Genomic DNA, 16,230 nt, shown 5'->3' with positions numbered 1-16,230 from the left:
GAGACCAGAAACAACTGGTCTTGTCAGTATATAAGATACAGTTATTTGTAACTAGCATGAAACGACATAAATCATGGTAAGGTCTTGTATGGTACGGTAAATCCTAACCATGGGATTTTCAAACTAAACCAAATTCCAAATAACTTGGTTATAATAGTAACTATTGCCTTCTTAAGCTCTAAGACAGCAGGAACCTTCCCCATTCTCTATAAAACCCATATTTCTCTCAATCCTGGAACCTCAGGGGCATGGCTCATTTTCCTTCATGCTTCTTTTTTAAATTATTTATTTATTTAATTTTCCTTTTGTTGCCCTTGTCATTATTGTTGTTGTAGTTATTATTGTTGTTGTTATTGATGTTGTCGCTGTTAGATTGGACAGAGAGAAATGGAGAGAGGAGGGGAAGACAGAGGGGGGAGAGAAAGACAGACACCTGCAGACCTGCTTCACCACTTGTAAAGTGACCCCCCCTTCCCACAGGTGGGGAGCCAGGGGCTCGAACTGGGATCCTTATGTCAGTCCTTGCACTTCACGCCACATGCGCTTAACCCGCTGTGCTACCGCCTGACTCCTCTCCTTCATGCTTCTTTCAACCCACACCATTTGATCCTGCATCTGCTGAGCTCAGCCAAATCAATGCAACCAGTACCACCTCGACATGTTTCACTTCAGATGGTATCCAGAGAGGCCAGGCCTGGGATGTTAACCCTTCAGCTCCATTACTCTGGTGAGACCTTTCCTAGCTCATGGGTTTCCTTAATTCCATTTCAGATGGTGCATGTCCTAACAAAACCACAGAACCTAGATATAGACCAGGGCCCATGAGATAGGGCACATGTGCACATGTATCCATAAGTTAGGGTAAAATATATACCTTAAAGTAAAAACAGTTTGCAGTGACTCAATCAGTACAGAAAGCAAGTAGAAAGACCTAAAAAAGACACCAGAAAGTACTTAATAAAATAGTTTCTATTTAGACCTAGATACCCTGCTCACCTACTTCCTATTTCATTTCACTTAGTCACTCCAAGGTTAACCTTGTCAAAGTAAGGACTAAAAAAGTTGGGTAAGGGCAAGAGAACAGAACACTTTAGTGATGCTCTTTTGGTCACTACCAGGTCACCCCATCATCTGGGGCCCTAGTCAAGGAATCCTGGGCTTCCCACATTGATATGATGGGCCTAAAGCTCTAATAGATCTCTCTCTCCACCATCGCTGGTCAGCTCCAGGAACAGCAGTATGGGCCCTTTTGTGGGTCTCTACAGGGCCTCACCCTCAATGTGGAACAACAGTGGTAGGGACTGTCCCACACGCAGAAGGAAGGTTAGGTCAACCAACTCTGTCACTCGAGAAAGACGGGTCCTGAAATGTTGGGTAGTTGCCACCTCCCCCTGGCTTCTGCTTAACCATATGCCTATATAGGGATTTTACTGATCCAAAGCTTTGGTCTATTTACATAAATCACTTTTACATAAAGCACTCCAGGGCATTGGTGGTTCTATGATAGGATTCTCTCCTGCTCCACCCCATCCTTGTCACACACTGATCCCTTCTTTGTCACACCCTGATTTTCACCAGTCACTTTTCTCTCCACCCTCTCTATATCACATCCTGTTTCCACCCTACTTGGAGAGTATAAAAACAGCTGCTCTTCTGATTAAAGACACTTGGAAATTGCTTTCCGGCTCCGAGAGTTCCAGAGTGTATCTCCTGCGGAAGTTGGTGCAGCACGAGTTCCTGATCCCTTTCCCACACAGCAGCCTAGATCAGCTCCAGTTGAGTTCTCTCCAACCCAGAGAGCACTAGCTCGGGAAGAAGTACCCTCAGGCTATCCCGGCACTGAAATGAATGCAACCTAGAATGTTCCTAGTTATGACCATGGAATGCAAGCTCAGACCTACAGGGGTGCAGAGGTTACACACCTGTGCTGAATATGGGCCCCAGATCAGATCAATAGGATTTACAGTTAGCAGTATTTATATACTTTTCCCATGTTTGGGAGCTACTCTCTGTCCTGGTCAAGCTTTCTAGTTCTGTTTCCAACTCTGACACCATCTCCCCAGACAATACTTGTAGCCCACCTGCTGTCAGACTCAGGCAAAAACTAGTAAAGTCATGGGCCCCTTGGAATATACCTAAAATAATATTCCTAGCTTTTTCCAAAATGGAGACCCCAAATCTCATCTGCTATATTCTTACCTATAGGTTCCTTATTATTAAACAATTTTAATGCTTTTCAGTCACCAAGTTGCAGATGCTACCATTGATGCTAACCTGAATTCCCTGGGGAGACAACCTCTCCAAAGTGTCCTGGAACCCTACCTCCCCAGATCCCTGACCCAACAGGAAAATATAGAGATAGGCTGGGAGTATGGATCAGCCTGCTAATGCCCATGTCTAGTGGAGAAGCAATTACAGAAGCCAGACCTCTCACCTTCTGCAGCCAATAAAGATCTTTGGTACATACTCCCTGAAGGATAAAGAATAGGAAAGTTTCCAATGGATGGAATGGGGTGTGACACTCTGGTGGTGGGAATTGTACCCCCCTTATCCTACCATCTTGTCAATCATTATTTAATCAATAAAAAATAGGTTAATTTATCTTGACATATATGATGCACCTAGATTATCCCACATACACTGGCAACTAACTCCTCCTAGGATAGTAATTTCCTCCCAAAATAATTTCCTTTTGTGACTAAGAAGTTGGGTCGTTACTTTCTTTCCTGTTTTCATTCACTCATGTATTTTATTCACCCTCATTATTTTAGTACTCTGCCTCAAAATATATAATACTTTTGAACCTGGACACCATTTTTATTTCTTTATCTTGGGAGAGAAAGGAGAAAGTGAAATGTGAGAAGAGAGATACGAAGAGAAAAAGAGAGAAACCACAGCACCATTGCACTATGACTATGGTTTCCTTGTGATCTGTATTTGTTCTAGTGGTTTCTTTTCTTTTTTTTTTTTTACTAATTTTATTTTTGAGAGAGATGCAGAGAGAGACACACACAGAGAGAAACACCAGAGCACTGCTCAGCTCCGTTTATGATGGTGCTGGGGATGAACCTGGGATTTAAGAGCCTCAGGCATAAGAGTCTGTTTGCAAACCATTATGCTGTCTCCACAGCTCTCTAGTTGTTTTGGGTCACAAATCCACAATTCAAAAAAAACAAGTTGTGTGTTTAGCATGTGAGCTAGCTCAAGACACCAGGAAGATATCTATAAAGAAAACATGGAAGTAGGAGGGAGTGACAGTCCAGTCAGCAGGAGCCACAGAGGAACAGGGGGATGGGAAAGAGGAAGAGGTAGACCTAGACCAAGGGGTAAACAGGTAGGCAGGCTCAGGCGCCATTGCCCGTAACTCACTCTGGACACAGGCAGCTGATGTTCCATAGCCCACAGCCTGGTCAAGTCCAATGGTGAGCAGGCCGAAGTTGACAGGAGCCTTGGCGATGTGGTTTGTGTCTTCAGAGCCGAGAGCCACTTCTGCAATGGAGAACTCACTGCCTGGCACAGCTGTCCAGGTGAGCTGGTTCCTAAGTGAGTGAGTGTCCAGGGTCAGCTGTTCAGCAGCCTTGGTTGGTGCCACCACCAGGGCCACCCCAGCAGAGTCTGGCACAGCCTTGACCACATAGGAAGAGCAGTAGGAAGCCACATCTGGGACCAGGACCAGGTAGGGGTCATAGGCAAGTTCATCAGTTAGGGCCCCAGTGCTCAACAGCAGGACCTGGATGCCCCTGTCTGCAGTCAGGTGGAGTGGCCTGGAAGGCTGGACCTCAAACTCTGCCACTTGCCCCTCCTTGAGCTGCCGGGAGCCAGTGGTGCCCCCGTGATTGTAGGTCACCTTTGTGGGCTGACTGGCCACCACATAGGCCAGGTCATAGACGTTCTGAGAGTCCAGGGTGGCCACCACATAGTGGGTGCCCCAGGCAGATGTAGGGAGCAGCTGCTCCACCACATGGTTGCAGGTTGTGTGTTTCTGGGCACAGGTGTGACCTGAGAAGACAGCCACAGGGCTGCTGGATGTGACCTTTGACCCTGAGAGATCAGAATCACTCTGCACCTGGGCCACCTCATAGGGCTGCAGGGAGACACTCAGCACCTGACCTGCAGGGTAGGACTTGCCCTTGAATGTCACTGCCCCCTTCAGCTTCATGCTGACCCTGGCACCTGTGGCACCAGCCACCACAGCAAACTCTGGTGCGACCCAAGCACTGGGAGGTGTGAACACAAAGTACTCAGTGCCCAGGGCACTGACGGGCCACAGGTGTGTCAGCTCTGCTGTCTTTGGCTTGAAGTTCACGGCCTGCACAGAGACCCTCTGGTCAGAGTGGACCACCACTGCGTGCCGGAAGGTGGTGCTGCCCACCATCTCAGCCTTGTCTCCTATGTTGACCTTGACTGTCTGCCGGGGTCTCACGGTGACCTTCTGAGAGGTGTCATCTGCATGGCTGAGGACAGAGACAGAGGCCTCTCTGTTGGACATGCTGGTGACCAGGAGATAGAGATTGGCGTCGGTGGACCCTGCGTAGAAGTTCTGCATGAACACTGCAAGGAATTCCTCTCCTCTGGGGTCCTCAGGGTTTACAGTGGGCTCCTGTGTCATCCCTGCAGAGAGAAAAGAGTTAAGGTCACATCTATCCAAGTCAGGTAGGAAAAGTAACTCCTTGCCTGCCCTTATTCCTGGTCACAAAAAATATTAAGTGGAACATTTCTCCTAGTCTTCATTTTCCTGTTCCTTATTGCTACAGTGAGCAATACAGTGACCTGTATTTCCAGAAGGCACAATATTTTGAATGGTGATGTTGAACTCACATACCAATGTGACTAGACAAGTCATGCCAATGTGTGGCACAGCCCAGGTGCTGCCTGAAGCATTCAACACCTTGGATAATGGGGTGTAACCATTCAGTGCACTCAGACACTATGATAGTGTCTCTGTATTTAAAAATGTTATATTTTATCATTTTTCTGGGGAGATTGCATGCCTCAATTTTTTAACAACTATTTATTTTCCCTTTTGTTTTATTGTTGTAGTTATTATCGTTGTTGTTACTGATATTCTTATTGTTGGATAGGACAGAGAGAAAAGGAGAGAGGAGGAGAAGACAGAGAAGGGGAGAGAAAGACAGACACCTTCAGACCTGCTTCACCACCTGTGAAGCAACTCCCCAGCAGGTGGAGAGCCATGGGGTCAAACCGGAAACCTTATGCCGGTACTTGTGTTTTGTGCCATGTGCGCTTAACCAGCTATGATACCACCCGACCCCCAATACCTGAATGTTTATGTGAACCCAGAACCCAGAATTGTTTCAAGCACAAATCCCCTCAAATTTGCAGATACAGGTGCAAAGTGCCAGTCTAAGGTGTCTGTCAATTACAGTGTGTGTGTGTGTGTGTGTGTGTGTGTGTGTGTGTGTGTATACTAGTGAAGAGGATGTGAGTTTAAAAAATATTCTAGGAACTGAAACTGTAGGTGGTTTTTAAGACTCTCCTTGCAGGAAGCCATTCTCTAGGGCTGAGAAGAGAGAGCAATGGGGATGGGAGGAGGAGAGCTCTATCAAGTTTTTAGATTTGGGGTTGCGATCTGGAGGCTTCACACATGTCCAGTGTCCCTGGGGGACAGGGTACCAGAGACAGTGGACACCTTCAAAACATCTTAAGGGGTCTGGTGGTGGTTCAGCCAGTCCACTGTACACGTTACCCTGTGCAATGACCCAGTTTCTATCTCCTGATCCCCATCTATAGGGGTGAAGTTTCACAAAAGGTGCAACAGTGCTGCAGGTATATTTCCTTCTTTCTTTCCCTCTCTATCTCTGCCTCTCATCCTGCATCAAAAATACACAACAAAAATACTTTCAGGATGGTGGAGTCATAACAACTAGCGCCAGCTATAAGCCTGGCACCAAATAAAACAAAATAAAAAAAAACAGCTTAAGTAGATGTTGTCTGTTGGCCTAATGGCCCTTGGAGGCCAACTTTTCCACAGTACTTTGGTTCAGCAAAGACACTACTACTCTTGGACACAGCACTGGAAAACCAGCCAGCAAACTCTGCAAGTGAAGGTCGGAAGCCTCACATGAAGAGGGCTGCTCCCACTCCCAGGCTTTCTGATTCTTTTCTCTAACTGCAACTCACTCAGAAGATTAGAAGATGATGAAGAAAGGTAGGCAAGGGCAATCACAGAAATATCCTGGGTAGTTTTCCTTTTCTGTCCACTTCTGTCACATCAAAGTCCAAGGGATCTCTTTAAAAGACAGAGCTTGTGGAATAGAGTGGGCATGTGACTCTGAAAGCTGGCTAGGATATGGGACTTGCAATACGTGCCCCATACTTGAGACTTGATACCATACAGAAGTGCCAGGCTCCAGGGAAGGTATGCAGTTGTGTTGTCTATCTGTCTCTGTCTGTCTCTCTTTCTCTACCCGTCTATCTCTCAGACTTTGCACGAGTGTTGGTAGGATAATCACACATGTATAATGACCAGGTGCCTAAACATGATAAAGAAAGAAAGACAGAAAGAGAGGCAGGAAGAAAGGAAGAAAGGAAGGAAGAAAAAAAGAAAGGAAAGAAGGAAGAAAAGAGACAGAAATCTAACTTGTACAGATAAGTGAGAGTTAGCAACTGGCATATTGGCTACTAAAATATCAAACTATTTCAGGACTCTTAAGAAAATCCACTACAGTGCAGTGACCCTTGTTATCCTTTTGGCATGTTCTCTGCCCTTGGAAATTGCCCCTAACACACACACACACACACACACACACACACACACACACACACACACACACACACTGCTGATGACAGAAAAAAAAAGTAGTGGTCTGCTTCTCTGCTCTGTCACCTGTGTGGCTGGGACATTGAGACAAACTAGAATACTTTTCCTAAGGGGCAAGGTTGTGGCCTGCTCTCCACCACGAGGAGCCTGAGAATGAACAAAGGGCCTTGAATTTGTCTGAATATCATCAATCAGTAGCATCCCAGGAAATTTCTTTCACTCTTTAAAAAACTTATTATTATTATTACTATTATTATTATTATTATTTTGAGTTTAGGAGAAGGAAGACAGACAGAGAAATGATGGACATCACAACACTTCTCCATGTATGGAGATCACCATGTCATCACGGTGCTCCATGTGGGACCAGGGCCACAACCAGAGCTTGAACTGAGTAGAGCTAATGGGGAGAGAATTATGTGGTGGGGCTGAGAAGCCTGGGGTTGGGGCAGAGTTTGCATGGGTGGTACTGGCAGAAACAGCTCTCTCCTCTCCTGATTCTAGACTATGAAAGCTCTTGTCATCATCTCCTCATACTGTCAGCTCCCTTGCAGACACAGCCCTCCTCACGGGTCAGCCAGCTCCAAGGCCTTTACAAATCTTAGCACATCACAGCTCCACTCAGCAAGTCCTTGCCAAAGATGAAGCAGGGTTGACCCCATTTTACAACCTGGAAACTTAGTCCCACTGAAGCAAAGTCTCACCTAAGGCCACACAATCAGAGCTGAGATTGGAGCCTGGGCAGTCTGCCTTTGAGGCCTGTGCCCTCAATTGGAGGGTACAATTGAGGGTACAATTGTTGCCAGGGGTAGATTCTCCTTGGGTTTATCCCTCAGTGATAACTATCTCAGTACATATCAGACACCAGGAGTGGTTCTTCACACATGACAGCTAACTTTCCCACATGGCAGCATCAATACTAAGAAATACACCTTTCTGGGAGCTGGGCTACGCACACGTGGCACAAAGTGTAAGAACTGGTGTAAGGATCCTAGTTCAAGCAACCTGGCTCCCCACAAGCAGGGTGTTCACTTCAAAATTAGTGAAGCAGGTCTTCAGGTGTCTGTCTTTCTCTCCCGCTCTCTGTCTTCCCCTCCTCTCTCAATTTCTTTTCCTATCCAACAATAATGACAGCAACAACAATAATAACAACAATGACATTTAACAGGGGCAATAAAAAAGGGAAAAAATAAAAATAAAATAAAATTTAAAAAAACTTAAAAGAAATACACCTTTCTAACAAAGAGAGGGGATAGTGCTTATTCGTTCCATTCTCATTTCTTTCACTCCTTTCTTCTGTCCTTTCTTACTCCTAGCAGTTCTCTGCCTCAACATGAATAATACCACTGAATTATGCCAGCTTTAATTCTTTCATATAAGAGAGAGAAGAAAGGAGAGGATAGGATAGGAGAGGAGAGGAGAGGAGAGGAGAGGGGAGGGGAGGGGAGGGGAGGGGAGGGGAGGGGAGGGGAGGAGAGGAGAGGAGAGGAGAGGAGAGGAGAGGAGAGGAGAGGAGAGGAGAGGAGAGTGGTAGAGAGGAGAGAGGAGGAAAGGAGGCGAGTGCAGGGGAGGTGAGGGGAGAGAGAGGAGTGTTGGCATGTTTCATATTGGTTTGTTCACCTTCCCCCCAACTCTGAGAGAATTGGTTTGGCCCTTGCTAGTTTCGCGCTCCTTTTTCTCCCCGCTCCTTTTTCTCCCCGCCCCCTATGCTAAGAACGTCCAGAGTCCCAGCAGCAGCGGCAGAGGGAGAATGATGGGGAAGCACATGGTGTGGTGATTTGCCCGTTCGTGAATAAAGATTAAATTGCAGCTTCTCAGCCCAGCCGTGTGTCCCCGAGTCTCTGTCTCTGTCTACCGCTGCGACGCTAGCCCGGCCTGCTGGAGCCTCCGAACTTTAACAACAAATGGCGCCCACGTGGACCGGACCTGCGCATCTCTCAGATAAGTGAAGACAATTTGGCTACCTATGCACTATGGCCTTCTCTTCTGCTTGTGAAGAGATCTCCAAAGGCCTCTGCCCTTTCTTCACGAGACTGTTTTGCTGTTTCTGGAACATTTATCTCTGGACCACTCTGTGGTTTCTGCCCAACACCAGCCCGCAGGAGCCCAACGCCAGCCCGCAGGAGCCCAACGCCAGCCCGCAGGAGCTGGCTTTCGGCCGCTTGGCGCGGGACATTGGGCGTGGGCTCCCTCCACGCTGCTCGGCCGCTGGGAACAGGGCGGCAGACATGGCAGGGCCATGGGGCAGGGCCGCCGTGGAGGCCTATCATGGCCGCCACCCCAGGGCACCTCGGCCCGCACCTTCTGCATGGCTGGCCCGCCCACCCTCGTGCTATGAAGTCTGAACAGATCCCAGACCCCCGTAGACCGTGGGCTCCCTGCCAAAACTGGGCCCCCTGGCCGAGATCCTCAGCTCAGGTCTGAAGGCAGACGAGCTAGAATACTCAGAGATTCGTCCAGAGATCGCAACCTGCAGTTCCTAGAAATGAAGCTGCCCAAGAGGCCACCACTGGACAACACACACCCTGAACGGCTAAGACAGTATAGATCTAAATTTGTGTTTAAAATGACATGTCTTCGTAACAAAAGTTTCTCTCCTTGTGTATTAAAGACCATGTTTATGTGTGTGTTGAAAGTTTGGTAACATTAACTTTAAGGTTAAAAATATAACTTTAAGGCTGTATTCTTACCAGACAGAGTTAAATGAAAAAGGTTTTCAACATAGTTCTCATAAAGATAAAATTAACTTACATTTAAAGTCTGAGGTAAAAATTAGTTAACAATCAATATATTTTAACTAAGTTGGTCTTAAAAAAAAAAACCTGCGCACACCTAGGGTGTGTCTCCATCTTGAATGGGTGTAACAAAAGGTTATAAAGATGTTGTTGATATGTAAAAGTCTCAAATTCCTTCTCAATTAAAAACGTTAGATTGTGCTATGGTTATGCTAATAATTCTCATGCCTGAGGCCTTTTTCTTTCTATGGTTCATGTTTGCCTTTCCACATTTTATTGTTTAAACTTTAAATAGCCTTAAAATCGTGCTGGAAGAGACTTCCAATTGTGATAGAATTATCAATTGTGGTAAATTGCAGCTGTCAAGCTCTCTACAGAAAAGCAAAATTCCGATGGCTGACATTCCCCATTGAGACAGATGTACAACAATTCACCCCCTGGCAATTCTTCGGTGGACATCTGCTTTGGACTTCTATCTGACTCACTGGTTCACCTCAGACACTTTGCACAAAACTAGCGGCTTCCCTTTATGCTGCTGGGTTTCTCAAACACTTACTGCAGCCATGCCTTGGGACTCTAGGCCTCACCCTCCCCCCATGCTAGAAAATGCCCGTCGAGGCAAGTACGCCCCCCAGAGGCAGGAAATGTTTTTTTTAAGCTGATAAAGTTTTGCCCACAGAGGCAAAAAATGGCCCCCTCAGGCCTTCCCTTGGCAGCACACTGGTTCTTGTTACTCACTTACATGTTTCTCCATGTTTGTGCCAGTTTCTTTTTTGAAAATGCCTGTACAATATAGGTTTCTGTTCACCCCACAACCCTGATACTGTGGTCATTTAGTTAAAAACAGAAGGGGGAATTGTTGGTATGTTTCATATTGGTTTGCTCCCCTTCTCCCTGACCTCTGAGGGAATTGGTTTGGCCCTTGCTAGTTTCACGCCCCTCTTTCTCCCTGCCCCCTATGCTAAGGACGTCCAGAGTCCCAGCAGCAGCAGTGGAGGAAGAATGATGGGGAAGCACATGGTGTGAAGATTTGCCTGTTCGTGAATAAAGATTAAACTGCAGCTTCTTGGCCCAGCCATGTGTCCCTGAGTCTCTGTCTCTGTCTACCGCCGCGACGCTAGCCCGGCCTGCTGGAGCCCCCGAACTTAACAACAGAAGAGACAGAAAAGGAGGGGACAGGAAAGGAATGGAAGGAAGAAGGAGACTGGGAGCAGTGGGCAGCAATCACTGCACCACTCCACCATTCAAATAGGTTGCCTGCTGACCTGTATTTGCTCCATGTGTTTCCAGGGCTCAAACCCAGGGCCTCAAAGAACAAGCTTTGTGCTCTAGCAGACACTGTCTGAAGTGTCCCAAGCAGCCATCAGCAGGGGGAAGATGGACATGGGAGTGAGAGACAGTGCAGTGGATCCAGGAGCCACTGACGGACAGGTGGGTGGGAAAGGGAGAAAGCCAAGAGGGCAGGGTCAGGGGTCACTGGCCATCACTCACTCCGACCACAGGATGCTGCTGCTACATGGTCCACAGCCTGCTGGATTCCAAAGGGAAGCAGCCCAAAGTTGGCAGGGGCCTTGATGATGTGGTTCTTGTCTTCAGAGCCGAGGGCCACTTCTGCAAAGGAGAACTCACTGCCTGGCACAGCTGTCCAGGTGAGCTGGTTCCTAAGTGAGTGAGTGTCCAGGGTCAGCTGCTCGGCTGCCTTGGTTGGTGCCACCACCAGGGCCACCCTTTCAGAGCCTGGCATGCTCTTGACCACATAGGAAGAGCAGTAGGAAGCCACATCTGGGACCAGGACCAGCTCCGGGTCACTGGTAGCACCGTCCCTAGAGGTCCCAGTGCCAAACTGCAGGACCTGGATGCCCTTGTCTGCAGTCAGGTGGAGTGGCCTAGAAGGCCGGATCTCAAACTCTGCCACTTCCCCTTTCTTGAGCCAACGGAAGCCAGTGGTGCCCCCGTGATTGTAGGTCAGCTTTGTGGTCTGCTTGGCCACCACGTAGGCCACGTCATAGGGCTTCTGAGAGTTCTGGCTGGCCACCAAATAGTCGGTGCCCCAGGCTGAGGTGGGGAGCAGCTGCCTCACTACTCGGCCACAGGCTGTCGAGTCTTCCTGGGCACAGTTGTGTCCTGAGAAGACAGCCACGGGGCTGCTGGCTGTGACCCTGGAGCCTGAGAGGTCAGAGTCACTCTGCATCAGGGCCACCTGGTTGGGCTTGAGGGTGACACTGAGCACCTGGCCCGCAGGGTAGGAGGTGCCTTGGAATGTCACTGGCCGCTTCAGCTGGATGTCGACCCTGGTACCTGTGGGGCCGGCCCTCACGGCAAACTCCTTCAGGTTGCCGGAGCTGGGGGGTGTGAGCACAAAGTACTCAGTGCCCAGGGCACTGACAGGTCGCAGGTGGGTCAGCCCTGCTGCCTGGGGCTTGGTCTTTCCACCCGGCACAGAGGTGCTGGGGCCAGAGGGAGCCCCTTCAGACAGCCCGGGCTTGTCATTGTTGTTGAGCATGGTGGAAGGGTCAGGTGTGGTAGTGATCTCCTGAGAGCTGTCTTCTGGCTGGCTCAGGCCGGAACCAGGGGTGGCTGATGGGCTGCTGTCCAGGAGATGGAGGCTGGCATTGCCGGACCCAGGGTTCAAGTTCTGCAGGAACTGTGTGAGCATTTTCTCTCCTCCGGTGCTCCCAGGCTTCTCTGGGGGTAGGAAACACAGCTATGAGTCTGTTTATCTAAAGCCCCACCACAGAATAACACCTGAGCTTCCTGAGCCTGGGTGGCAATAACATATTCACTGGAAGTTTGTAACATTCTTCCCTTCCTAGATCTCTCTAGGAGACACCATTATCCCCAATAGAGATAACAGGTTGATGGCAGACCACAATAAGGTTTGCAGAACTCTACTGCTGTGCTCAGACTGGTATCTCTTTGGTTGGTATGTTAGATTACACTAGAATATTTTACTAAGGTAATGGGATGACTTAATAATTTATTTATTTTAAATCTTTTTGATTTTTTGCCACCAGGGTTAGCTATGGAGCTCGGTGCCAGCACTACTAATTCACTGCTCTTGGTGGCCATTTTTCCCCATTTTTTTGTCTTGTGGTTGTTATTATTGCTATTATTGCTGTTGTTGGATAGGACAGAGAGAAATCAAGAGAGGAGTGGGGAGACAGAGAGTCAGAGAGAAAGATAGACACCTGCAGGCCTGCTTCACCACTTGTGAAGCAACTCCTCCCTGCAGGTGGGGAGCCAGGGACCCCAAGTGGGATTGTTGTGCTGGTCCTTGGACTTCACACCATGTGTGCTTAACCCACTGTGCTACCACCCAGCCCCCATTTTAAATCTTTTAATCTATTTGTTATTGCATAGACACAGAGAGAAATTAAGAGGGGATGGAAAGATGGAAAGAAAGAGAGAAGAGACACCTGCACTCCTGCTTCAACACTTTTGAAGCTTTTCCCTTGCACATGGGGACCGGGAGCTTAAACCAGGGTCTCTGTGCACTATAATGTGTGTGCTTCACCAGGTGTGCTATCCCCTGGCACTTATGATTACTATATAACTATTTATATATTTTGTGAAGTGGTGGCTTAATTGTATACCTTAATTTTACTTTTTAAATTTATTATTATTGTATAATTCTTTATTACTATTATTATTTTTACCAGAGCACTGCTCAGCTCTGGCTGTGGTGGTGCTCAGGATGAGATCTTTATTTTCCTCATACCACTATCCAGTGGCCTTCAAGGTCAATTTTAACTATTATCCCTTCTCTTCTCCCTTCTGTCCTTTCTTCATTCCTTCGTGAAACTTTGGAGATGGACAGACTAACAGAAGTGTACAGACACATCCTCTCTCTCTACCTGTGGAGTGTGCACAAGGCCAACTATGAGAATGGGTGAGTCTAGCCCAGGGCTTGAATCAAATTCACTATGCAGGGGGTAACTTTTGCCAGTGCTGAGAAACCTACTGACCAGGATCTTAATTTCAGCGGGATGATTTAGAAGACACAGCTCTTCTTCCCCTGCATCCAGATTTTGGAATCTCTTCCCCTCTCAGTACAACACCAGCTCCCCTTGTTAGCCTTACTCTCTGGCCAGCGCCCACCTAGACTTTTACAGATGTTAGCACACCAGCCTGACATAGCAAGTCCTTCCATGATGGTGCAGACTTGACCCCTTCTTAGTGATGTGGAAATGGAGGTCTACAAGGCAATGTCACACCTGAGGTCACACAAGCGCGGGTGGGGGTGGGGTGGGGTTGTGGAGCCTGACTTCACACTATGGGAGGCCTGTGTGATACATGTGTTGTAACAAGTGGGGTCCCAGCTATAATGTGATCTAAGGAACCCACCATGGGAGAAGATCCTTCTTAGTATGCTTTAAAGTCAACTGAGTTTCAATATGTTTCCTTTCTTTCTTCTTTCCTGCGTACCTGTCTCCTTGTTCTGTTTATTGGGGGGACTGTCTGATGTCTGATACCACTGATATGGGCCATATCATCATTGCTCCTCTCCTCTCCTCTGCTTTCCTCACCTCTCCTCTCTTCTCCCTTTCTCCTTCTCTTTCTCTCTCTCATTCATTCTCTCTTTCATTAAGATAGAGAGTGAGGACAAAGAGGGAAGGAGGGAGACAGAAAAAGGCAGAAATCACAATACCCATCCACTATCCATAGCTTCCCTGATGACATACCTCTTCCCACGTGGTCTGGGCCTCTAATCCAGAACCTCACACAACAAGCCTGTGCTATTCTAGGAGAGTTGTCTACCGTCCCCAACCCCTGGGAGTCATCAGGGAACAGATGGATATGGGAGGGGGTATAGTCCATTTGAACCAGAAAGGCACAGAGGAACGGAGGGTGTTAGAAGGGAATACGGTGAAGAAGGCAGTGAAGGGACCAGCATGGGGTCAGGGTCAGGGGTCACAGCTTATTACTCACTCTGACCACAGGATGCTCCTGTCCCATAGTGCACAGGCTGGCGGATTCCAAAGGGAAGCAGCCCAAAGTTGAAAGGGGCCTTGAGGTTGTGGTTCTTGTCTTCAGAGCCGAGGGCCACTTCTGCAAAGGAGAACTCACTGCCTGGCACAGCTGTCCAGGTGAGCTGGTTCCTAAGTGAGTGAGTGTCCAGGGTCAGCTGCTCGGCTGCCTTGGTTGGTGCCACCACCAGGGCCACCCTTTCAGAGCCTGGCATGCTCTTGACCACATAGGAAGAGCAGTAGGAAGCCACATCTGGGACCAGGACCAGCTCCGGGTCACTGGTAGCACCGTCCCTAGAGGTCCCAGTGCCAAACTGCAGGACCTGGGTGCCCTTGTCTGCAGTCAGGTGGAGTGGCCTGGAAGGCCGGATCTCAAACTCTGCCACTTCCCCTTTCTTGAGCCAACGGAAGCCAGTGGTGCCCCCGTGATTGTAGGTCAGCTTTGTGGTCTGCTTGGCCACCACGTAGGCCACGTCATAGGGCTTCTGAGAGTTCTGGCTGGCCACCACATAGTCGGTGCCCCAGGCTGAGGTGGGGAGCAGCTGCCTCACTACTCGGCCACAGGCTGTCGAGTCTTCCTGGGCACAGTTGTGTCCTGAGAAGACAGCCACGGGGCTGCTGGCTGTGACCCTGGAGCCTGAGAGGTCAGAGTCACTCTGCATCAGGGCCACCTGGTTGGGCTTGAGGGTGACACTGAGCACCTGGCCCGCAGGGTAGGAGGTGCCTTGGAATGTCACTGGCCGCTTCAGCTGGATGTCGACCCTGGCACCTGTGGGGCCGGCCCTCACGGCAAACTCCTTCAGGTTGCCGGAGCTGGGGGGTGTGAGCACAAAGTACTCAGTGCCCAGGGCACTGACAGGTCGCAGGTGGGTCAGCCCTGCTGCCTGGGGCTTGGTCTTTCCACCCGGCACAGAGGCGCTAGGGCCAGAGGGAGCCCCTTCAGACAGCCCGGGCTTGTCATTGTTGTTGAGCATGGTGGAAGGGTCAGGTGTGGCAGTGATCTCCTGAGAGCTGTCTTCTGGCTGGCTCAGGCCGGAACCAGGGGTAGCTGATGGGCTGCTGTCCAGGAGATGGAGGCTGGCATTGCCGGACCCAGGGTTCAAGTTCTGCAGGAACTGTGTGAGCATTTTCTCTCCTCCGGTGCTCCCGGGCTTCATGGAATCCTTCTGGGTTGACCCTGGGTTAGATATATAACCATGAGTCTCTTTATGCAAACCCCAGTCAGAGAAAAACTAAACCTCTTTAGCCTGAATGACAGTAGTATATTATCTGGACTTTCTTTCTTTCTTTCTTTCTTTCTCTCCTTATTTATTTACTTATTGTATACAGAGGCAAAGAGAGATTATATAAAAGACCATAGCATCAAAGCTTCCTTCACTTCAGTGAAGGCCAGGCTTGTACATGAGATGAATACATAGCCAAGCAGCACATTATCCAAATAGGCTATTTGCTTTTCTAAAATTTCTTTTTGTGAGAGAGACCACTGTGTCTCTCACTGTGCAGTGCCAGGGACTGAACCTGGAGACTCATGTATGCAGTTCCTGAGCTGTACCTCTCCCTGGCCAAGATTAATGATTTTGATACAGACACAACCCAGCATTTTGGCTCCTGCAAAGCTTTTCTTTCACCACTGTGTTGTTTTCTTTCTTTCTTTCTTCCTTCCTTCTTTCCTTCCTTCCTTCCTTCTTTCCTTCCTTCCTTCCTTCTTTCCTTCCTTCCTTCCTCTTTTTTTTTTTTTTTTTGTCTC

At 48.5% G+C, this 16,230-nt stretch overlaps 2 protein-coding genes across 2 annotated transcripts in view; both read right to left on the bottom strand.

The window, feature by feature from the left end:
* Positions 1 to 12,187, bottom strand: part of LOC132532997 (uncharacterized) — a 54,951-nt gene extending 42,764 nt beyond the window's left edge. Inside the window, exons 1-2 of the mRNA XM_060172308.1 lie at positions 11,008 to 12,187; positions 3,370 to 4,611 (exon numbers count right to left, since the gene is read on the bottom strand). Of these exons, the coding sequence (XP_060028291.1) occupies positions 3,370 to 4,611; positions 11,008 to 12,172 (2,407 nt within the window). The 5' untranslated portion in view covers positions 12,173 to 12,187. The remainder of the gene's footprint in view (positions 1 to 3,369; positions 4,612 to 11,007) is intronic.
* Positions 12,188 to 14,419: 2,232 nt separating this feature from the next.
* The window catches only part of LOC107523584 (uncharacterized), a 47,412-nt gene continuing 45,601 nt past the window's right edge, over positions 14,420 to 16,230 (bottom strand). Inside the window, exon 5 of the mRNA XM_060185932.1 lies at positions 14,420 to 15,660. Within this exon, the coding sequence (XP_060041915.1) occupies positions 14,438 to 15,660 (1,223 nt within the window). The 3' untranslated portion in view covers positions 14,420 to 14,437. The remainder of the gene's footprint in view (positions 15,661 to 16,230) is intronic.

This window comes from Erinaceus europaeus, chromosome 2 (assembly GCF_950295315.1).
Source record: "Erinaceus europaeus chromosome 2, mEriEur2.1, whole genome shotgun sequence".
NCBI classification, from domain to species: Eukaryota; Metazoa; Chordata; class Mammalia; order Eulipotyphla; family Erinaceidae; genus Erinaceus; species Erinaceus europaeus.
The sequence above is the reverse complement of the archived record's forward strand: the minus strand, read 5'-3'. Positions and strand labels throughout refer to the sequence as shown.